We start from the raw sequence: 24,164 nt of genomic DNA, 5'->3' as shown, positions 1-24,164 counted from the left end.
GGATAGAATAAAACATCACGGAGAGAGTTCCTGAATAATAGTGGCAAAAGGGAGTGTGGGAACAGCAATGTGGAGCAAGAAATATGCTGCCGCCTCCTCCTCCTCCTCCTTGTCTTTGTGAGAGAGTGTAAGAGGTGAGGTAAAAGAGTAGAAGGGTGTAACAAGAAAAAACACTTCCAGAAGAGCCACGTTTCCATCAGCAGCAGAAAATGGAAAGAGTATGAGATGGAGAGATTGAGAATGAAGCAGTTTTCCTTTTACAAAAAAAGGGGGGTCCAGAAGGTACAATGGAGTAACACCAGGAAGGGTATAGGACAGTAGAGGGCTAGGGCTAAGTCTGATAAGGCTGAGAGCATGGGGAGATGTAACTAGGAGATGAAATTTTCATGACAATCGACAACAACTTTGAAATGTGGAAATACAAGAATACATGGGAGTTTGACACAGAACCAGCTGAATGAAGCATCCAACCTCCAGGATGGCTGACCAGGGCATCAGTTTGGGGTCAGCAATGGCAGCTTCCTTAGCTGATCACACCAAATACAATGGAGGATCTAGGACTGCAGGCCTCAGCTTCTGTGTAGTCATCTGGGTCAAAAAACATAGAGCATTTAGGCCTCTGAGGCTAGAATTAACTCCCGGTGGGTCTTGGCCCCAAGACTTCATTATTCTAAGATGCTGGAAGATAAATCCCACACAACACTTAATTGCAATGTGAGTGCCTGCAGACAAAGGTTCTCTAGTACCTCTGAGGTTCAGAGCTGTTGTTAAACTGCCCAGGATTCCAAGGAGAGTTGCCTCTATTGCTTCTAGTCTCCTGAGCCTTGGGATTTTAGATGGTCTTGGGTCCCCACTTCTTCAAAGGTATTTGACTGTCTTGGACTTCCTGAAGATCACAGATCATAGATTTAGAAGTGGAAGAAATTTTAAGATCACCTAGTTTGATACCTTCATTTAGTAGATAAGGAAACCGAGGCCCAGGGAGATTAAGTAACTTGACCAACATAATAAGAGGCAAAGTAAGGACTGAAGTAGGGCTTGTGAAGACTCCAAATGAGGCCCTTTGCTGAACTGTCTCGCTTTGAATTACCTGAAGTCCTTCATATACAATATCTCACTGGATCATTATTTCACATCCCATGATTGACCTCTCTTGAAAGCTTGAGATCAAAGTGTCAAATCCCAGGGAATGCAAATCCTGGCTACGATGGACCTGTTACAGAAAAGCTGTCACTAAGAAACTTTTCTTAGGAAAAACAAATTGGCAAGCATTTCTAATGATCAGGCACAATCAGGTACGCAAGCTAAGCTTTATAAGAAGTGAAGGCTGAAAGAGAGATGAGTCTATGAAGAGTGTCACGGGATGGATCTAGTTATAGAGGGTCTCATACGGCGTTTCCTGTGTGCCAGGCACTGTGCCAAACGCTGTACAATGATCTCCTCTGATCCTCACAAGTCCGTGAGGTAGGTGCTATCATCACCCCTATTTTTAAAGATGAGGAAATCGAGGCAGAGAGTTGTCTCTAAGGATAAGAGCAGACTGAGTTGGTTCTCTTATCCATTTCAGACTCAGGAAGCAGCAAACAATGGCGGATGGCAACTGGTCCTTGGCTGCATCCCCAGAGACTGAGGAACGAGACAAAGCCATGAAATACAACACACTTCTCTGATTTTTGTAGTCCTTCTCAGTACAAGCCTTGCAGCACTTTTATTGCTCAAAGAATTTCCAATAGACCAGTTGAGCTCTTAGCTCCCTAATGCTTTTTGCTCCCTAAGGTTCTGCATCTTTTGTTGATGAGAGTCCCACTAGGCAGAGGCGACCTACTGCTTCTCAATTCTCAATAGAGTGTATCTGTGATGCTCTGTTTAGTTTCCTTGTCCTGTTGACTGGAAATCTTCAAGAGTGGGGAAAAGAATCCCACGTTTTGTTAGCCTAGAGAGTCTAGCACAACATCAAGTGCAGGTAAACAGCTTGTTTTTGTTATCTGTGCACATCTTAAAGAAATTCCACTTTTCTGGTTTCCATTTCAGTAGCTAGCACTTATTGTCACAGAAAGAAGTGAACCATTTCAAGGCCTAAAAAACTAATGTCCTGTCTTTCTCTAAAGCTTACTGAGACCTGAAGCACAGCTAAGATGGCTGCTGGAGACGAAAAGAGAAAGCAAAGCTTTGACTTTAGTTTTTACTTTATGCTTTATTGGTGCCTTTTGTTTTTACACAAGCTACTTCACAAGATACCCCTCTTTTCCCCCCTCCCCATCCCCAACAACACAAAGGAACAATTCTGTAAGCCCGACAGAACCGCCACATCTGAGTGTCTACAGCAATGGCACAGCAGCAGTAGTCTTTAGCTTCTTTATAATGATGTTTCAAAATCTGTGCTTGGGGAACAAGCTTACGGTCTCTAATTCATCACAATTCAGTTGGTTTTTGGAGTTTGGTTTTTTTAAAAATTGGATTATTATTGTTGTTCTGTTCATGAGTCTTGCCACATTCTGTAAATTGCTCAGCAATAGCATTCTTCCCCTACACCAGTTGCTGGGTTGCTCCCTAATCTCTGGATGCCCACTTAGCACAGCTTCCAAATTGCTTTTCTGCTACTACAAGTTCTTTTTTTTTCTTCTTGAGGCAATTGAGGTTAAGTGACTTGCCCAGGGTCACACAGCTAGGAAGTGTTAAGAGTTTGAGGACAGATTTGAACTCGGGTCCTCCTGACTTCAGGACTGGTGCTCTATCCACCGTGCCACCTAGCTGCCCCTGCTACTAAAAGTTCTAAGAATATTTTGGTATATTTGGGGTGACTTCCTTGGGGTAACCTGCCCAATGATGGGATGGGACTATTGGGCGAGAGCATTTTTCACACGGAACCATTTTCTGGATGGCTGAACCAATCTACACCCTCACCAAGAGTGGAACGAATTTGGCTTCTAGGAGCCTTTCCAAAATCAAATATTTCCTTCTTTGAACATCTTTGCCATTTTGATAAATGTATAGTTAGTGATAGTTGTCAAAATTTGCGATTCTTCTTTTGAAAGCTGTTTGGGCATATCCCTGGGTGACCACTTCTCAGTGGAATAGCTTTGGTTCAGTTCTGCCAGTAAAGGCATCATCTGAAGAAAGGGCTTTAGATCTAGTAGACATGATTTCAGCTCTTCCCTCAAAGAAAACTGGGTTTGACTGTAGCCCAACCCTGAGAGTGGATGGCATGCACTAAGATGGTAAGGCAGTGACTGGGTCACAGCACACTTTGACCCTATGGTGATCTCTCTAAGAAGATACTGGTCTTTCAATATCCTCAGCAGTTGGCATCAGGAAGTATTTGCTCCGAACCTGCCGTGAGGGCCCACAGATTGAAAGAGATATCCCGAGAGGCAGCAAAGCCTTTCCAGACCCTGGAGCGTCTACTCTCTGATGACCACAGGGAAACTTTTAGCTCGCTAAAGAGGATCCCAGAGTGGCCATAGCCCCCATAAAAAGCAAGGAAGAAGAATTTAGTCAGGACTTCCAAATTTTTCCCAGCTTTGAAGAGACGGCAATTCTCAGTAACCTAAAATAAGATACCGGTTAGGTCTCACATTTGAAACTGGTCCCAAAGTATTCAAGTTCTATTCTAAGGAACAAAAGGCTAAGCTACCTAACTCTGTACTGCATAGAAATTCCTTCATTACAGAAAACTGGAGACTATTCTTCACAGAGGAGCTCTCCAGGACCTTCAGAAAGCAAAAGCAGCTCATGAGTTTTCAGGTGTTGTCTCTTCTCGGCACCTCAACTACATAATATTGTGCTCTGTGTGGGAGCTAAAAAGACATCTAACCTTGCTTACAAGTATATACTCTAAAGTTACAAAGAAACACACGTGACAATACATGTACCGCTTATGTACAGATGAACTCTTCCCCATCTTAATCTTTATGGAGTTTATGCTTCTGGCCAAGACAAGGCAAGGCCTGTGACAAATATAGAGCTGTACTAACAAGGGGGGCTGGTGTACAGTGTGGCATCAGAGCAAATGAGGAACCATCCTCAGGGAGGTGAGCCTGTTTGACGAGAATGATGGATGACACCTCCATGTAAAATCTGCTTCCTCCCATGACAAGCAGCAGTATTTCATTCATCCGGGAAGCTCCAAGAAGGCTGTAATCCAATGCCACAATGTGGGTAGAGAAGTTCCCAGGTTCCTGATAGTTGTGCTGGCAGGTCCTGTGCCAAGCTACAAAAGCTTCTGATCTGCATGCCCAGGATCCAAGGACCAGCTTCCCTACAGCCCTATACATAGGGAAGCCTGAAAAACACAACTTCTCCTCTCTCTCGTGCTCTTTTTCTGAGGCTTATTTAAAATTCAGGCTCAATCCCTCTCAAGATGGGTTAGCAGCAGAACTGGAAATGCCTTTTAAAATCCCTTTTCTATCTGCTCCCCTTCCCCTGCTTGACAAATCTCCATCTCATCTGATTGAGAACTGCCTAGTCCATAAGGATTTAATCAAAAGAGCTCTTTTCTTTTTCTACTGAGGTTCCAATCTAATTGGAAGGTTTGCTGTTTTTGTGTTTTAAAAGCTTCCATTAGGAAATATGCTTTCTCTTCTTTGGACAGCCACTACTAAAGGATGAGGATCTGTTTTTCGGCATAAGATTTCCAAAACCATTTGAAAAAACACTAACCGAGAAATTTTCAACAAAGCACAACAGATACGGTATTAAGACAAACCCGGATGGGGAGGGAATCACAGAAATCACAATTGTCCTCCAATGGAGGTGGTTTTGTTCTGTGGGTTCAAACTAAGGCGACAGCTCCTTCTCGGCCTTCTGATACACAGAAGCCAAGAAATACTCATTGTTTTTCATGTGCCTCAATGATACCAAGCTACAGGCTTTCCATTAGGTGGTGTCAACAGGCATAAATTGCTACAAATCCAACTCCGCTCTTTCCTGAGCTGACACTTAGCACAATGTACGAGACTTGCCCTCTTTTGTGTAGGAGAGATTTTAGACGGATGTGGAACATCCGCAGAGCCTCCACTGAGTCCTCTGATGATCCCACAGAGCAACAGAAAGAGGAAGTGTTCTAAAAGTAACAGGCCAAAGCCAGTGACAGAGGTGGGCCTCAGGGACCAGGCTAACAGGGCCAGCCCACCAATCATAGGACTGCACTGCAAGCTGACCCCTAGCCCCTGGCCTCAGCATTTTTTACTTATCAGTACAGATGTTTCTAGGAAAGCAAAAGGGTTATACAAAGACAGAAACAAGATAAATTCAACAGGCAACAGAAACACAGTGAGCTGTGAATGCAATCACATTTCCACCTTCAGGTTTATCCTCAGCCCAGAGGATGCATCCAAAGTTTGCATGCATGGTGCTTGCCAGTGGAAGATTACAAAGAACTAGCAGCCAAGTCGCCCTTATTTCTCCAGGAGCAAGTCCAGCTGTTCCTGCAAGGAGCTGAGCTGCAAAGGAGAAGTGAAGAAACATTTCATCTGTAAATCTAGGTTCACTTATGTGATGCAGCACTCAGGCTTGCAGGAAAAAAATAGAACAATCATCATTTAGCATTTATACGGTCTCTTTCATTTCTCACCAGGCATAAAAATGGTGCCCCAATGAAGAGTGCATCTACAAAAGGCTCCAGTAACCCCAGAGAGGATGTTGCCCCTGATTACAGAAAGCACATAACAGCAAGTTTCTAAAGGTGGCAGGGAAGGGAGAGCTGGAAGAGAGTTAGAAGGGAGTGCTAGAAGGGTGCTAGGAGTGTTAGAAGGATGCCAGAAGAGTGCTAGAAGGGAGTGTGCTAGAAGGGAGTCTAGAAAGATGCTGGAAGAGAGTTAGAAGGGAGTGCTAGAAGACTGCTACTAGGGAATGTTAGAAGGGTGCTGGAAGAGTTAGAAGGGAGTGCAAGAAGGGTGCTAGGAGTGTTAGAAGGGTGCCAGAAGAGTGCTAGAGGGGAGTGTGCTAGAAGGGAGTCTAGAAAGGTGCTGGAAGAGTTAGAAGGGAGTGCTAGAAGACTGCTACTAGGGAATGTTAAGGGTGCTAGAAGAGTTAGAAGGGAGTGCAAGAAGGATGCTAGAAGGGAGTGCAAGAAGGGTGCTAGGAGGGAGTGCAAGAAGGGAGCTAGAAGGGAATGCTAGAAAGGTGCTGGAAGAAAGTTAGAAGGGAGTGCTAGAAGACTGCTACAAGGAAATGCTAGAAGGGTGCTGGAAGAGTTAAAAGGGAATGCTAGAAAGGTGCTAGAAGAGTTAGAAGGGAGTGCTAGAAGAGAGCTAGAAGGGAAAGCTTAGAAGAGTGCTAGAAGGAAGAGTTAGAAGAGTGCTAGAAGGATGTTAGAAGGGTGATAGAAGAAAGGGCAGAAGATCACACTTTCTGCAGGGGAACAGGAGATGGGACAATGGCAGCCACAGGGCCAAACCAGGAGACAAGAGACAATCAGGGTCCCTCTATTGCCCTTCACTTCTCTTTGCAAGGCTGTGAGGAGCATGGAGAAGAGGTCATGGTGCTGCCTGCATTATCTGACTTGTCACCAGCTCAGAATGCAGGGCCTCGCTTTTGGCTTGCTTGAAATTGACTTGCTGTTCTGACTTTATTATATAGACATCTCAACAGTACTAATGAGAGATCACATTTCCAGAAACGCTTTCTATACAAGAGCTTGGGTGCTTACAATGTCCCTGTGAGATGGGCGTTATTCTTATTCCCATTTTACAGATAAAGAAACTGAGGCTAAGTGACTTGCCCAGAGTCACATAGCTAGTAGCTCTGAGGTGAAAACCAAACCTGGCCCTTCTTGAATCCCAGAGCTGAGCTATTCTGCTATACTGACGTAGGATCGAAAAGTATTGCCTCTGAGACAAGGATTTTTGAAAACACTTTGATATCCCTGTGCCTAATATTGACTTTTACCCTATGACATTCAAGTAAAGAAAACACTGCCTTACAAAACAAGTGTGGCCATGTATGCCACCTACTGGAAGATATCCAGAGAGGGTCTCTAGTCACCAGTATCCAGAATACCAAGCTCCACTCCTCTGGCCCCCCAAATGGGAGAGTCCGTCCATTTCCATCAGTTCTCTGCAGATAACTCCAAGATCTTCAGACTCATTCCTTCTCCTGAACTCCAGCTCCTAATCACAAAGCTGGCCAATCAGTTCAACTGGGCACAACAGGACTCTTCCTCTCAAGATGTCTAAAATAAACCCCCAAGCAGCCGTTCCCCTTTCAGCTTTCTGCCACTGCTCTCTTAGGCCCAGAGGCTAGAAATCTGAGGATATACTTGCAGGCCCATGCCCTCATGCATCATGCAATGCTTCCTCTAGCTCTGGGAGACTTCTGTCTGTTTCCTTCTTTCCATCCTCGACTAGCTCAGGCCAGCCTCTTTTAACTGGTCTCTCCACCTCCTGAACCTTCCTTTCTCAACATTTAGGCTAAACTGTGGCGTCATAAAGTGGCCTCCCTGCTCATAAGCTTCCAACTTCTGGCGGCCTAATTCAGTCAAAACTCCTTAGTCTGGCATTCAAAGCCGGGCAAATTCTGACTCCTACCTCTATGAGCAGCCATGTCTCTAGCTACTCCCCAACACACAAACCATACACACACCAATGGACCAGGCTTTGCTCAATTCTAACTAACCCCTTAATGATTTCTCCAGTTCTGGGCCCCAAAAGTATTGCTACTGCAGCCACCCCTTTCCCCTCGCTCCCCTATTCCTACAATATAATCTTCATCCAAACCACTGGTCTTCCAGGCCCAGTTCAAATGCCAAGAAGCTCATGTGCTTACTTACTTGCTATTTTTGGTTATAAATTTGAGCAAAACTATGACCTGAAAAAGGCTCAATCATTGCAAGGCTACTAAGAAGCTCTCCCAAGCAGCCTCAGGCCTCCATGGAGTTTTAATCTCTTTCCCTCTCCCAAGGCCCCAGTACACTTGGTTTCTTTAATCCAATCCAACAAACATTTTTAAAGTACCCACTACATGCAAGACACTGCAAAGTGCTGTGGCTATGGAGAGAAACACAACAGAACTCGAGGAGGTTATATTCCATAGCAAAGGTTGGGGGATGGAGAAGAATATATTTGAACAGGTCCATAAATCCAGTATAAGGGAGAGAATACTAACACCTAAAGGGTTCAATAAAGGCTTCCTACAGGACAGGGATTTTTCACCTGAGATAGATGTCAGGGGACCCATGAATTTGAATGGGAAAAAAGTTCTAGCTTTATTTCAACATAACTGGTTTCCTTTGCAATTTATGATCATTAAAACCATGATTGCAAGAGGGAGCCCACAGGCTTCCCCAGATTGCCAAAGGGGTCCACAGCAAAAAAGGTGAAGATGCCCCACTCCCAATGCCAAGAAGCAGAGAAGGGGGGGGGGAAGAAACGCCAAGCATGGGGCACAGACTCTACAGAGGGAAAAAGGTGGGAGAATGTTCAGTTTGACCAGTTTGGTTGAAGTAAGAAGTGTGTGAAGGAGAGTACTCTGAAATCGATCTGGAAAGGTATTCTGGAGGCAAACTCCGAAGGACCCTAACTGCCAAAGGGAATAACCTGTATTTTATTCTACAAGTAGTGGTGAGCCACTGCAAACTCTTGAGCAGGGGAATAGCATGGTCAGACGAGTCCTCAAGGAAAATTCTTTTGGCAGTTGTGGGGAGAGTAGCTTGAAGAGGGACTGAGGAAGGGAGATAGATCAAGAGACCGCTGAAACAGTTGAGGAAGGCTGTGGTAAGGGCCTAACTTAGGCCAGGGCTCCTCTGAGAGGAAAGAAGGGAAGAGATGCAAGGTGGGTGGCCTTCAGGTAGAAATGACAAGATTTAGCACCTGACTAGAGGGTACTTGAACCTGTATAGAGAGACTTGTTGAATGAGTTCTTCGTGATCCACAGGAAAAGGGGACACAGCCCATAATGAGTTGTGAAAACCAGTCTAACCCAAGAATTCACCCTTGCCAGGTCCACACAGAGCTCTTTCAAATTGCCACGACAGTCCAAGGATGCAGCTACATGGAGAAATAGCCAGTAGCCCTTGTCCATATGGTTACCTGTTCCTCAGACTGGTTCCACACCATCCACCACTGAAACACCTCCCTTTCTGCCATCTTACTCAGGGAGGATTGGGCCACCGTGAGTTCTTGCCCATTCCAATGGGTTCAGACGGTCAAAATGAGATGGGAAGCAATGACACGCTGATGGAGGCTTCCCTTCTTAGTCTCAGAGCATCTCCTTACCTGCTGCTTTTCTTCTTCTTCCTGCTGTTTGAGCTCATCCAGCACAGCCTGAAGACGGGACTGTAAAATAAATGATAGAAGCAATGAATTCTGGGCCTCACCAATGAACAGACAATAACCGAGGGAGACAAAGAACTCTACAAGCAGTTAGTCAAGCAGAAACCCTGGGATATAACAAAAACTCTCTCTTTCCATCGACTTAGTGTTTTTAAACCACACTCTACTGTAGCTCTGCACCACTTTGCTCTGAACACCTAACAAACATTTATTTTTTCCCCCTCTAAATGGTTATATAACGAGTGCCTTCAGATAGACTATTAACCCTTTTCTTTCTTTCTTTTCTTTTTTTTTGCTGAGGCAATTGGGGTTAAGTGACTTGCTCAGGGTCACACATCTAGGAAGTGTTAAGTGTCTGAGACCAGATTTGAACTCCGGTCCTCCTGACTTCAGGGCTGGTGCTCTACCTACTGCACCACCTAGATGCCCCTATTAACAATTTTCTAATTGGGTATCAGAACCACCATAATCCTTTGGCTACCTTGAACCTTGAAATAAAATGGACAGAGTTTAACAGAAATTCCTATGCTATCTCATTCTGGCCCTTCATCCCAGTGCAATCTTATCATTCTTTAATATTATTATTAAACAGAGGTTTTCAAAGTGTGGTCTGGGAAGTCCTGCAGGGCATTGAGAGCCTTGAGGGGATCTCTGAGGTCACAACCATTTTTATTACAATATTAAGATTTGGGATTTCTAATATGATAATCAATCAATATAACTCACATACACAAAAGCTCTTTTGGGAAAGAAAGTCTTCAATAATTTTGAAGAGTGTAAAGGGGTTATAAAACCAAAAAGTGTGAGAAACACGATTACAAAGCTACAGAGATAATTTTTTAAAATGACTAATTTACATAACATTACAGTAAGTAGTTAGAAAGGCTTGCTTCTGATACATATACGGGCTATATGACTGTAGTCAAGTCACTTCACATCTCAGTGCTCTAAGGCAGCTCTATGGTCTGCAGAGAAGGCTGCAGACATGGTACAATTCAATACTGGCAGAGGCAGTTTTCTCACCAGGAACTGCCTATACCCATGAAATTGCCAATACATTCTGTCCTTTACATACGTGACATCAATACAATAGATTCCTTTTAAGGGCAGCAGCCCAAATTTGTCACATTCTGTGATCAACCAGAAAAGAGGACCTCAGCAAGGATGAAGTCAGCATGGACTTCTCCATCTGTCCCCATTTCAGGTAGGAGCTGGCTTGGAAGCCTACTCCAGGCTCAGAGATAAGGAGCTTCAATAACAAATTTTCCTTTCACTGAAACTTGCTAAACATGTCAGAATAAAAAACAAATTATTCACCTTTGCTCAACCATGCAACAGAAGATAGTTTAAAAAAATAAATTCAATTCTTGGCTCTCCAATGTACACAATGAATGCCAAGAGAAGGAGATGGCACATACAGGCATTTCTTAAAATACCACAGTCTTTTTCTGGGGATATGGTAAATGGAAACAGATTTGAGAATCAGGATGCTTCAATTAAAGTTAAATCATTTCTGATTAATCCCTGTTTTTTAGATTCACACATGGTATTTAACACAAATATATCTCAAGCCAGTTGGCTCCTTCCCCTAAAATGGTCATATTAGACGCTCAAAATGCTTTTTAAAATTTTGGGTGTGCCCCAATTTTAAAGAAAAAGATGGGGGGTGGATAAGGGTCTCAAGGACAAATTTCAGAGTAATTTGGAGTTAACATAATTGCTGTAGAAGGAAATACATGAGAGTAAGGAAAGGAAACTAAGATGAGAAGAAATCCCTATTCAATACATACAGTATATAAATGGCTTGCAAATTACTGGTCACAGAAAAATAGACACTTCCACAACCATGATCAGGAGAAAATTCTTAATTAATTTCTAACTATTAAGCTATTATAACTAGTTAATTCCTTAACTAAATTAATTCCTTAAATAAGGAATATAGGTGATTCTTAAAGACAAAAGAGACCTTTTCAACTATATAAAATTTAAAAAGTTTTTGCACAGAATAAAAAAAAAAATAAGAGAAGTGGGGAAAAATAAAGAACTAGAAATAAAGCAAGTGTCCTAAGTTGGGGAATGCTGAGCAAATTGTGGTTTCTGAAAGGTAAAGGAATATTACTGTGTAGTAAAGAATGACAGTTTTCTGTGATTCTATGACCATGAAGGTTTCAGAGAAATATGGGAAGATCCATGTTGAATTAAGACAGCACCAAAAGAACATACCCATGATGACAATATAAATAAAACGATCACTGAAAGTAAGCTATGCTGAACAAATGAAAAAATCAACAATGACCAGAAAAACCAGGCTTGAAATGTACATTTGAGAGGGGTAGTGGGTAGGGAGGATAGTGCAGAGAGGAGAAAGCACCTCTAATTTGAAAGAAGTCTTTATTTCCAGAAATGACTAGTGATGTGCATAATTTTTATAAACTAGAGAACATGGCCTCAATTTAATTCAACAGTTAATGAGAGCTACTCTGTAAAAAGATGTTGAGTAAACAAAAGCAAAAAAGAAGACAAGAAAAAGCAGCTTCACTTCTGGGGGAAGAGAGCACTACATAGGAACTGATGAGCAAATACAGGAAAATATGAGGGGGGAAAATTGTCCCCTAGAGGGACAATCACAACTCACCTTGAGGGCCAGATTTTCCACTTTGAAGATGAGGTCCTCCTGGCGTTTTGCTCTATCCAGAGTCTCCTGGTGCTTGTCCTTCATCTCATCAATCTGTTTCTGGAGTCCTTGAACTAAAAAAAAAGTTTGTTTCCCTTTATTCTATCCTACATCAGTGGTAGAGCACGATCATGACCTGCTAGCTTTGCCACACACTTGTTTACACTGCCTGATAGTCATCTGAGCATCCCCAATGCTGGCCCTTCACGCTTAGCACTTACCAAGATCATTTGTCTTCTCATCTTCTTGGCGCTGTTCATCAGATTCATCAAGTGTGCTTTGCGAGGGTCTGTCCAGATCTTCCTCGGTGTCAATGATGTTTAAATCTTCATCATCATGGTGATCTTGGTCATCATCATCATCACTGCTGCTGCTGATATCATTGAATATCTCTCGAAGTTCATCATGCTCAGCTAGTGTGAAACAAGAGGAAACAGCAAATAAACACGTTTCACACACCTTCCACTAAGTATGTAAGTGGCTTTGCTCAATGGACCAGAGTGCTCCTCAAAAACAAGAGTTAGGAAAAGTTTTCTTCACACATTAAGTAAGGATTAAGAATACTAATCCCAAACCAAAGAGCAAGTCACTAAAGAAAGGTCTGAAGGGAGGCACAGGAATCCTTTGCAAACAAGAACCTGCAGGTTTCTGGAAGCTGCTTAACCAACAGTCAGAAACTCATCTCCAGCGAAGCTCTGCAGTACCTGATGAGTTATGGCCCTGCTTATGGCCGCTTATTCCTGGAGAGATGTCCAGGCTGGCCAGGGAACCATGGTTATCGTTGTCCTTTGTTTCATCTTCAGCAATAACCTCCCAACCTGAACACAAGTGCAATGAAGGAAAAGGCAAGAAAAGGGGAGAGAATCCAAGGTCTCTAAAGAATTTCTAAGTTAAGCATTACTTAATTAGGTCTGACCTCAGCCCAACTGTGCCAAGCTTCTTAGTATAGCAGAATGTACTGACAGCAGTTAACAGAGGAAACCCCCCCCCTCAGCACAAAACAAATCTGATTATCCAGGTTTCGGCTAGCTAAATGAAGAAAATAAATTTACAGGCCCAGAGAATCTCCCAGGCTTCAAATTTTGGCGTATCAAAGGATACGAGTACTGACAGCTTCAGCATCTGTACTCAGCAGTCTCTTGACTTCTTTTTCCACATCTGGAGATTCAATATACTGGGCCAGAAGAGACGGAAAAACAGGACAGCATTAAATGCCCCGTCGCCGGAAGGGAAGAGCCTGCTCTTGCAGGAAGAGTCGCCAGAATGACCAGCATTCTTCAGCAGCAAGAAATGAAGTCTTTTTTTCAGCCCCTGAACTTGCAAAGGATATGAGAACTTTCCTCCAGCAAACACATGAATTGAAAAGCTTGGTTTTTTCCATCTTAAAACTTTATGGCAGTTTTAATTCTAAGAATCCTCCCTTTAAAGTCTAGCTATTATTAAACATTTGCGCTGCCTTTGCAATAAGAGCCTGCACCTTTCGTAGCTATTGAGAAATGAATTGGCTTGAAGATTCCAATTCCCAGATTTCTTTTCCTTGCAGCTTTGTTATTTTTTGCTATTTTTGCTGTTTCCGTCCTATCTGATTCTTTATGACCCCAATTTGGGGGTTTGGGGGCAAAGATATTACTGTGTTCTGCCATGTCCTTTTACAGCTTATTTCATAGATGAGGAAATGAAGCAAACAGAATTAAGTGACTTGTCCCTGCCCACAGTCACACTGGTACAAAGTGTCTGAGGCAGGATTTGAACTCATGAAGATGAGTCTTCTTGACTCTAGGCCCAACACTCTATCCACTGTCTCCTAGCTGCCCATCTTTGTTATTAGAAATGTTCTGATAAAAGCAACTCTCTAATCTGCATGTTATCCCTATAATCTTATTTTAAGAAATTATCTCCAGAATAATCAAGGTGTCAAGCCACAAATTGAAATGAGGACTTCAAAAAGAAGATTTAGTAACAGCATACAACTGTCTATAAAACAAACTTAATTTTCTGATATGGCTTTTACATACTTGTAACAATCCAACACTGCCTTTGCAATAAATAGCAGACACAGAGATAAACAGATTACAAGATCATTGACAAATAGAACACTTTCTCCTAGGAGTTATTTGAAAGATCTAAAATGGTGAGGTCATTTTTCAGTAAGACAAATTGGGAAGAAGACTTATAAAAAGCAGTCATTCCCTTCCCAGCTTATTCAGTTCAAATGAACTATTAATTCATGCTGAAACAATGAACAAACAATATTATATAGCCTCTGACTCCGACTGCCTGCGCAATTACTTTTTTTTTGGTGGAGGTTAATTAAAGAATTATCCTTTTGTTCTTTAGCAGGTTATCAATGGCTTCCTTTAAAATCTATAAGGATGAGGCAGGTGGGAATAGAAGATGGTCTGTCTACTGATGCTATGATCAGTTCAGGGCTTACTGTGAGACCATGCTGTGGTACTTTCTATGTGTAAATCTCACAGTCCAAATCTCCAAAAAAGTACTTTAGCCAGAGCTCCTCTTGATACCTTTGCCCATCTTTACCAGCTAAGTCCACCTGGCAGAGAAACAATAATCTATATAAAGTAACAACTTACCTTCTTCTTGGCTGTTTTCCGGAATCTTCTCTTTCTGACATTTTTCAGTGGCAGAGTGACTAAAACAAAATAAAGGAACATGGATCAGTCTAATTGTTGCTCTCTAAACAGATTTGATTAAAAGAAAACTCATCCTACAGAACTTATCTGAGAAGTGACACAAGCTGATTTTTGAAATTATAGCATTTGGCAGAAGGCTACTGTATATAAGGGTGCTAGAATTCACCAGGTTCAAACTCAGGCCCCCCCCTTTTTTTCCCTGAGGCTGGGGTTAAGTGACTTGCCCAGGGTCACACAGCTAGGAAGTGTTAAGTGTCTGAGATCAGATTTGAACTCGGGTCCTCCTGAATTCAGGGCTGGTGCTCTATCCACTGCACCACCTAGCTGCCCCAAACTCAGGCTCTTTTAAAACTCTGGCTAAAAGCCTAAGTGGGTTTAGACTTAGGGCAAATGTCTGAGTCACTATCAAAGATTCAGGAGGTGTAACAAGAAGACCAGGGGAATGAAAAGGTTTTTTAAGAGGTATCTCACTTACTGCCATGGTTCCAGATGAATTTCTTCTCTCTATCCTTATCTTTTTTCTTAATTACTTTTGGATCATTACTGGCAACTGGTTCTTCGACAGGTGGATAAAGATCACCATCCACAGTACTCACAAGCATCTATAAATAGCACCCCCCCCAAAAAAATTAGAAAAGCTGTTTTGATTAAGACTTCAAGTGTTGATTTTAAAAAAGGACCACTACCCTTCACACCAAAAAGGCACCTAAATGTAAAAGGTTACATAAAAAAACAAACAAACAAAAAACAAACAAACAAAAAAAAAACTTCGAGGAAAATGAAGAGGTATCTTTCACAACTGTGGCTAAGGGGAGCATTATTAAACAAGCAAGGTAGAGGTGATCATAAAAGATAAAATAGAAAAGTTCAATGATACAAAATTTTGGGGTTTTTTTGTGCACAATATCAATACGATTTAGCATAAGAAATGGTCAATTGAGGAAAATCAATTGAATCAAAGATCACAGATAAAAATCTGATATCTGAGCTACATAGGGAATTAACACAGACCAAGAGCCATTCCCTCAAATAGTAATCAAAGGATATAAACATTTATCATGAAAATTCAAAATATTAACAATCATATGGAAGGCTGCTCTAAATCAATAATTCAATTCAGTGGACATTTATTAAGTATGTATTATGTGCCAGGTGCTGTGCTAAACAAGATACCAAAAAGACAAACACTAAACCGCCCCTGATCTAAAGGAACTTGTATTCTTTTAGAAGGAAGCAACATGTGTAAAGAAAACTAAATACAAAGTATATTCAAATTAATTTATAGAGGGGAGGGTGTCATTAACTGGCAGAGATCAAACAGACTTCCTACCAAGACAGCACTCAAACTCTGCTTTTGCTGGAGGGCCCCTTCCACTATAACTACAGTGATTCATTTCTTAGTGTCTGGTGTGTGCTTTCTATAACTTTTTATGATGTGTATTAGAATATTTTTCTCAACATTTTCTAACCACGTCATTCTCCCATGGAAGAATGTAAACTAATTGCTATAGCTTGCAAATACAAAGGTATGCATACATTTTTACTTAGGTCTATTAGCAATAGGGGTCTATTCCCCACTATGGTAGGACCTTTGTGTATTAGAAGCTTATTTCCTACTCCCTTACAGAAAATGTCTTAACATTATGTAGAATCTCAGGGAAGAAAACAACAAGCATCCCCAGCAGAAATCTTTGGTTCTCACTTGAGAGAACAATCCAAGGCCATTTTCCTGGCACTGGCTAGAACTCCCTGAGAACACTCATGCCTAAATTAATTGGCTATTTTCCCCATATCCCTAAGGAGCTTTAATTTCCTTTGAATTTCTTTTCTTCCCACCCTTCCCCCAAAACCAGCAAAGAAAGTCTCCTTTTCTTTCCTATGGTTTCATAGTTAATACCTACCTGGACCCACAGTACTTGGGATCACAGATAAAATTCGCCACATCCCTCTTGAGTAAATGAGGGAATACACTGTCACTTCATCAAACAAAGTTCCCAAACCCTAGATCTGGAAATGGAGATAGCAGGTAACACCTTGCTCCTTACCAGTCACCATATCAAAACCTGGGAAGCCATCATAGGGGTAGCCTCCCACTCCACCAAAATAGATGTGGATTTGCCAGATCATAATACTCCCCTCAATCTCTAATAAATCAAAGTTGGACATGTAAGTCTGGTATATGGAGTTTCTCTTTTGCTTTCCCCAGCTTGGATGTTGAACTGTCACAAAATCATGCATTTGGAATGAGTCTCTGAGGCCCATGTAGGAACTGAAATGAATGGGAGAAAGTGATTAAGCTCCCTCATTTTAAAACTCCTTCAATTCACATAAGGCTACAGTGAGTTTTGAAGGGAGGTATGGATTCTCATAAGAGGTGAGAAGGGAGCACATTTTAGGTATGAACTAAAGCCTACATAATACCAATGTCAATTTGTCTGGGACGTAAAGCACATGAAGGAAAAGAAAATGAAATAAGCCTGGAAGAAAGATAGTCTGGAGCCAAACTGTGAAAGTTTCCAAAAGTCAGCTTTATACTGTAACCTAGAAGCAAGAAGGAACCACTAAAATTTCTTGAGAAATGACAATGTGCTTTAGAAATAGCAATCTGTGAAGCTTAATGCAATAAAATGTATATGTCTAAGGTTGGCCCTAAAGAGATATGAGAAAGAATCTCTCTTTTCTTGTCAGAGAAGTGAGGGGGACTATGAGTGTGGACTAACAATAATAATAGCTAGTGTTTAAGACCTGCAAAACTTTCCAGATGCCATCTCATCTGGAACACTTCAGCTAAGGTCAGAAGCAGGCAGGATTAGAGAGAGTGTATTGTACAGAAAGAAGGTCTAGGAGAAAGCCCCTGGGGCCATCACTCACATAAAGGGTGACAAGAACATGGTACAACCAAAAGAAACTGAGAAAAAGTGGCTAATGGTCAAAAAAGAGAAAAGGCAATTAATAAAGCACTGTAACCTTGGAAAGATCCATGTTGCAAAATGAGAAAGTGATTAGATTCTGACAGAAAAAGAGGACAGCCTGAGGGGAGTAGAGGGGAAGGTCAAGTAACAGGCTTTTAGACAGAGGGGATATTAGAGCACGTTTCTAAGCAATAAGGAAGAAATCAGCAGATAGGAGAGATTACATTTTCCTCCAAGATTAGAAGAAAGGAGAAGTGGAGGATGGTGTGGAAAAGATTTGGAACAAGGAGGAATTCACAGTTAAGAAATGTAAATTGAAACAACTTTGATATTTCATCTTGTACCCAACAAACTGAAAAGATGCCAAAAGACCTAAATAATCAATGCTAGAAAGACTGGAGTAAGACAGAGACACTAATATACTCTGGTAGATTTGTGAATTAATTCAACAATTCTAGCTATCAATTCAGGATTATATAAGAAAAATCATTTGTGTACCCTTTGCCTACTGGACATATCCCCAAGGGCATAAAAAACAAAAAACAAAGGTATAATACGTGCCAAAATATTTGTAATGGCACTTTTTGAAATGTAATCAACAAACATTTTTTAACACCTATGTGTCAAAACATGGTGCTCAATGCTCAAAACAAAGGGAGTGCCCTGGGCTAGAGAACAACTAAACAAACAGGGGTGTCTGAACATAAATTTTTTTCCCCCTGAGGCTGGGGTTAAGTGACTTGCCCAGGGTCACACAGCTAGGAAGTGTTAAGTGTCTGAGACCACATTTGAATTCAGGTCCTCCTGAGTTCAAGGCTGGTGCTCTATCCACCACGCCACTTAGGTGCTCCTTGAACATAAATGAATAGTACTGCACTGTAAAAATTTTAAGCAAAAATTTTAGAGACATGAACTGAAGCAAAACAGTTAGCAGAATCAGGAAAACAACATACACAAAGACTACAATAATGTAAAAGAAAAAAGCACAACAAAATAAAGCTAAACCTTTGTAATTATAACAACAAATTTTGGCTCCTGAAAAGAGACAAAATGTAAAGTGCCCTGCACAAGGTGGGGGAAAGAAATAGGACAGCTGAGGTGGAATGTTGTATACACTATCAGATGTGGCCATGGCAATTGATCTTGCTTAACTGTTCTTCTATTGCATGGAAAAGCTCAGAAGTTGTGGGAATTGGGAATATGTATCCAGAAATGACTCGAATATGAAAACAAAAGGCACTAGTTAAAACTTTACAAAAGGTCAGAGGGCAATGTACTTGGCATTTTACTTTACCAGGAGCTAGCACTACAAATATAGAATCTGGCAAATGGCTTTTTGGCGCTAGAGTACTTACCACTGTAGAGGAGGAAGTATGTTGGAAAACAGATCCCAGCATTTTGATTTACAAAGAAAACAAGAAATCAACAGCAGAGATGATGACTAAGAGCCAGTCTATATACCTGTACGGTCAACTGCAGGTTGCTTCAGCAGAAGGAGCCAGAGAAGATCCCAGCTGCTCCTATTTTTCAATTAATGAATCATTACAAATGACAACAGGTTCAACACTCCACAAGCTGTTTACATGACAAAGGTAATGGGAAAGAACAGTTAAGTCTCAAAACACCAAAATGAAGCATGAAACCTCATCCTTGTGTCTTTCGCCTAGAAATCAGTGATAGCAAGTGGTTAGTCCCCAAATACAATGGAATACGTGAAAGACCTGAAAACTAATGGATATTAGGAAAAACCACTCCATCCATACCTGACAAATATCTGCAGTCTTGTAAAAGGTTTTCTTATCAATAGTTTTTAAGCTTCCAATAACACAGGGCAGATCAACCAGCTTAGAGGCTAATGGGACACGATCCACACGCACAATTCCATGACGTCCGTCAGCTAAGGACAATTACACAAAAGCTTAATCTTGATATCTTTTCATGAATGAATTATAAGCCTCCTAAAGCCACAGTAACAAGGGTAGGGGGGATAGTATGTGTGTGTATGGGGGAGGGTAGTGTTTCTGTGTATATGTTGCATTTTATTGGGAATGCTGTCATTTATTTTAACAGTAAAGCTGTTTAGAGTTGTGTTATATGACCTGTAACCTCTGAAAAAATGCCAGGTGACATTCACAACTCCCAACTCTACTAGGAATTGCTGAATTTCCAATTAAAGGTTGAAGACTGAATAGTTTATGAAGCTGTGATTTTCTGTAGGAAATTTTATATTAATGTAAATGCTGAATTTTTGTGTTATTCCAAGTGGTCTATTTCACTCATTCAAAGTAATAGAGGCTTTTTTGAATTTAGAATATTTATCACCAGAGGGGAGATCTTTGCAGTTATGTATTTTGTACGAAGGAAAAAAAGCTATGCTTCCAGTATGGTGCTGGAGTCCATAGTTGTGGGTTTGATTCTTCAGTTCTGTTACAGAGGAAACAAATTCATAATCTTGGACTGTTATTTCTCAAAAGCATGCAAAATGCAAGGGAAACTTTGGTCTAGACTGTGTGAACAGCTCAGTGAAACATCAGCCATTATGGAAAGCATAATGGAGAGTCTGGAATGTTATCTTTGTAAAGAAAGGCCAGCATTTACTATTTCCTTGAATAGTGAGGGACTAAGAAGGGTGAATATATCAGATAGGAGACAATGAGCATTACCCATCTGATCTTTGGGATTCAATCTCTGAACACTGCCATAGATACAGTGTACATAGATTAACTCTCCAAGTTTTTAGCTATGTTGCTCCTTGGATGGTTTCAGAGAAACCTGGGAAGACTCATAGTAGTGAAGTGATCAGATCCAGGAACATAATACATGAACATAGCAACAATGATACCATAAAGACGATTTTGAAAGACTCGGGAATTCTGGTCAATGCAACAATCAATTGCAGTTCCAGAGGACTCCTGATGAAACATGCTGCCCATCTCTGAAGATATAGAGAGAGCTGATGAACTCAAGAATACAGAGTGAAGTGTAGCTTTCTGGACATGGACAATGTGAGAATTTGCTTTATTGATTTACATGTTTGTAACAGATTTTTTTTTTGCTTTCCCAATGGTAGAATGGGAGGAAGAGGAAGGAACAAATGCTAACCTGAAAAATAAAATTGAGTTTAAAAAAATAAGATATTGCCAACTCACAATAAGGGACAGAAAGGACCATGAAGATATGGATTAGACTACTTACGATGTAATTCGATGGTTAATTTGTCTTTCAGGCTGACACTTCCAGATTGTACCGCCCTTCTCACAGTAGAAGCATACTCCTGAAAAGAAAACAAAAACAAAAACAAAAACGAATAAGACCGGTCATATGCATACCAGATGGCAGAAGAGATGTATCAGGGAAATTCTGCTCTTAAATCAACCCTGAACCAGTTTCTGGATAGACATATAAAGACAGCAACTACTTGGCATTCCATAGAACCATTTCTGCCACTTATTAAGATGTCTAAGTCAAACCAGTACACAGGCTGACCCTCATTCCAAGAGCTCCAATTAAGGGACTCCTCCCTCCTTGAGTTCTAGGCCTTCCCCACCAATTCTCAGTTGTAACTGCTAAAAGTCAGAAGAATGTCAGATATGCAAATATTCTAGATATACAAACTGATCACAATCTGGAAGAAGATTTTGTTTTAATCCATCCAACGGCAGTACAATATGTGCCATTTCCCATTAGATGCCACTTTTTGGGTACATTTCTAAGTTCAAATCCAGATACCAAGGGGTAAAGAGGCCCTAAAAGAGCATTCAAAAGAACCATTCTTTCCATTCCCAAGTGGTATTCAGGCTTCAACAGGACAACATATTTTAACGTCCTTGGAGGAGTGCTATATGTGGTACATTACTAATTCAGCTCTCAACCTCCTTATATATACACAATTATTCTAAAACAAAACTAGCTCGGAGTCCAGCTGAAAAAGGGACTATCAATTATAGTATGACAGGGTGACACAGAAAGAGAGTAAAATTTAGAGTCACAGATACTGGGAGGATGTCATTGTACTAATCACTTAACTATGGAACCTTGGGCAACTCACTTTGCTCCTCTGAATGGATCTGTTCATTCATTTGTAAAACGGTATAGTTGAACTAGAAGGTCTCCAGTACTAGAGAGCACTTTTAGCTCTAAATCTGATTTAATTCAATAAAGATTGATTTTTCTATAATGCACTGTAATAGGCAGTGAAGACACAAAGACCATATGACAGTTGATGGAGTCTATTCAAGATTAATATTATTTGAAAAATTGGCTCTCAAAAGCATATAGACATGAATAAGAGAAAAGAGAAATTCAATTAAGAAGATACACAAGTAAATATTACTATATTTGGGTCCTTAATGACTAATTTCCTCTTAAATAATGGTTTTCTATGTGTCACCTGACAACTAAAACAAAATCCCCATGTGTTTGTCTAAAGTGACACAGTCTAAGTAAAAGCCACTCAAACTCAACCTTCAGTCATTTGTTCTAATCTTCTAAGGTTTCTTACCGGAGGTAGTCGCAATATAAATTGGCTCTCCAGCTCATGGGGAGGATCCTCTTTGTTCTTGCTCATGTTTTACTCTTGATTTCAAAGAGGGAAAAAAAACCAAAATCATAGTGAGTGAAAACCCCTTTTGTTTCCTTCAATCTTTGATCAAAGATTTTATTTTACAAGTATAAGCTGTTTTATAAGCACTCTAACAAGTGTCAATGCCAGCACACTATGTATACAACTCAGAAACACTTTATTACATCCCTACCTCTCTTCTCTAGGTGAAGCAGTGGATAACAGTGTTGGGCCTGGAGTCAGGAAGACTCATCTTTCCTGAATTCAAATCCAGTCTCAAGACATTTCCTAGCCGTGTTACCATGGGCAAGTTACTTCCCCGTTTGCCTCAGTTTCCTCATATTTAAAAAAAGCTAGAGAAGGAAATGGCAAACCAGAGCAGTATCTTGGCCAAGAAAAGCACAAATAGGGTCACAAAGAGTTGGACACAACTGAAATGAGTTAACAGTTCCTCTCTACATAAAAACTGTTCAGACTTCCAAGTAGAATTTAAGTTACACAATACAATTTCTTTTGAAATCAACTAAATATAGTTCATAAAATAAAAGCTATCAGCAATTACATTCTACATTCTCATGCAAAGAATAGTCCAACAAAATGAGTATTTATTCTCTCCTTCTCCTCTCCCCCACCAAAAAAAACCTATGTCTTTTCCAAGAATCACAAACAAAAAAGGAAATAGAGTACTGCAGTGAACACTAAAACCTTCTGGAGTAGTTAGTGCTTTATGATGTTTTGAGGAAAATATAGTTAAATTTTCCATTATCTGTTCACTTTTCTGGGTTGAAACAAGCTTAAGCATTTATATTGAAAACAGGCAGCTTCTTATGATTGTAACTATTAATCTATGTATACCAGATCTTTTTCACCTTGTAGATGTGCTGAAAGTTATGGTTTAGTTCTTCTGAAGTTATGGCATCAACCTCTCTGCCCTCTAAGCTAATAATAATAACTAACTAATGGTGAATGTTCAGTTTGTTGATGACTGAAAACTTTATTAGATATTAATATTCCTTAAAAAAAAGATGGACTTAGCTTCCTACAATATGTTTATAATTTCAACTTCACCACATCAAAGCATGTATGAAATGAACTGGAGAAACTTTCTATAAGGAATTCTAGAGGAAATCCTTTTGATAGCAAAACCTTTTATATGGTGATAATTCACCTTCTTACTCTTTTTTATCATTCTTAATATTCACTTATTGGATTTAAGTAAGGATATTATTTATACCTGGAGTAGCTAGGCTTTCATAAATAAACAGCTTCCTGGATGCCAGAGATTCTTCAGTTAAAGGACTCCTAAGGGGTGAAGAGAACACAATGAACCTTTGATCTGACAATTGGGTTCACAGGTGGATGTCATTAGGCATAAAAGTAAAAAGATTTTATGCTGTGCCAAAAAACCCTTCCCCTTAGGTTAGAGAACATGACAAAAAAGGTAGTGCATCACAGTGGATAAAGTATTGGCCCTGATATCAAAGAAATATAGATACAAATCCTATATTTGCTGTTTTTCAGCTATATAAACAGAGTCAAGTCCTTTAATCCAATCCTTAATTTCATCATTTGTAAAAAGGAGCCAATGCCTGTAATATCACAGGGCTAATGTGCCATTCAAATGACAAACTACATATCAGACAACATGTTGCGCAACTTTAAAGCTGGCACATGTGTGGAAATATAGATACATACATTATATGGCATTATTTATTAATTCACAAATCTCAGAAATCTGTAGGTCATGATTGGACTTTGAATTTAACTTCACCAAAGAGTTCTTAGCACATAGGGAACTAAAGCCATATGTGTGTGTAGGTATTGGTTATTGGTATGTAACTGAAGTTCTAAGAATAATTGCAGGTAGCATTTACACAGCACTTTAAGGTGTGTCATTATCTCATTTGATCCTCACAACTCTATAATGTAGATGCTGTTATTATCCTCATTTTACAGATAAGGAAACTGAGAATGAGATAAGTCAAGTGACTAATCCAGAGTCACACAACAAGCAAGGACTTGAAATTAGGTGTTCCTAACTATCAGGTCTGGCACTAGCATTTTATCTACCACACCACTTAGGGACTGTTATATATT

General features: G+C 40.5%; 1 protein-coding gene across 4 annotated transcripts in view; it reads right to left on the bottom strand.

The window, feature by feature from the left end:
* Window positions 1-24,164, bottom strand: part of TAF7L (TATA-box binding protein associated factor 7 like) — a 28,624-nt gene that overhangs the window by 2,927 nt on the left and 1,533 nt on the right. The window contains exons 2-13 of one of the 4 annotated variants that reach the window (XM_074277048.1): window positions 23,302-23,369; window positions 22,008-22,081; window positions 20,702-20,780; window positions 19,270-19,403; window positions 15,070-15,196; window positions 14,535-14,593; window positions 13,045-13,117; window positions 12,648-12,761; window positions 12,165-12,356; window positions 11,905-12,017; window positions 9,213-9,272; window positions 2,175-5,441 (exon numbers count right to left, since the gene is read on the bottom strand). In XM_074277048.1, coding sequence (XP_074133149.1) covers window positions 5,397-5,441; window positions 9,213-9,272; window positions 11,905-12,017; window positions 12,165-12,356; window positions 12,648-12,761; window positions 13,045-13,117; window positions 14,535-14,593; window positions 15,070-15,196; window positions 19,270-19,403; window positions 20,702-20,780; window positions 22,008-22,073 — 1,062 coding nt within the window. In that variant the 5' untranslated portion in view covers window positions 22,074-22,081; window positions 23,302-23,369 and the 3' untranslated portion in view covers window positions 2,175-5,396. Of the gene's footprint in view, window positions 1-2,174; window positions 5,442-9,212; window positions 9,273-11,904; window positions 12,018-12,164; window positions 12,357-12,647; window positions 12,762-13,044; window positions 13,125-14,534; window positions 14,594-15,069; window positions 15,197-19,269; window positions 19,404-20,701; window positions 20,781-22,007; window positions 22,082-23,301; window positions 23,370-24,164 lie in introns of those variants that run through there. The other 3 variants (XM_074277047.1, XM_074277046.1, XM_074277045.1) reach the window with 3 other exon arrangements.

This window comes from Sminthopsis crassicaudata, chromosome X (assembly GCF_048593235.1).
Source record: "Sminthopsis crassicaudata isolate SCR6 chromosome X, ASM4859323v1, whole genome shotgun sequence".
Lineage (NCBI taxonomy): Eukaryota > Metazoa > Chordata > Mammalia > Dasyuromorphia > Dasyuridae > Sminthopsis > Sminthopsis crassicaudata.
The sequence above is the reverse complement of the archived record's forward strand: the minus strand, read 5'-3'. Positions and strand labels throughout refer to the sequence as shown.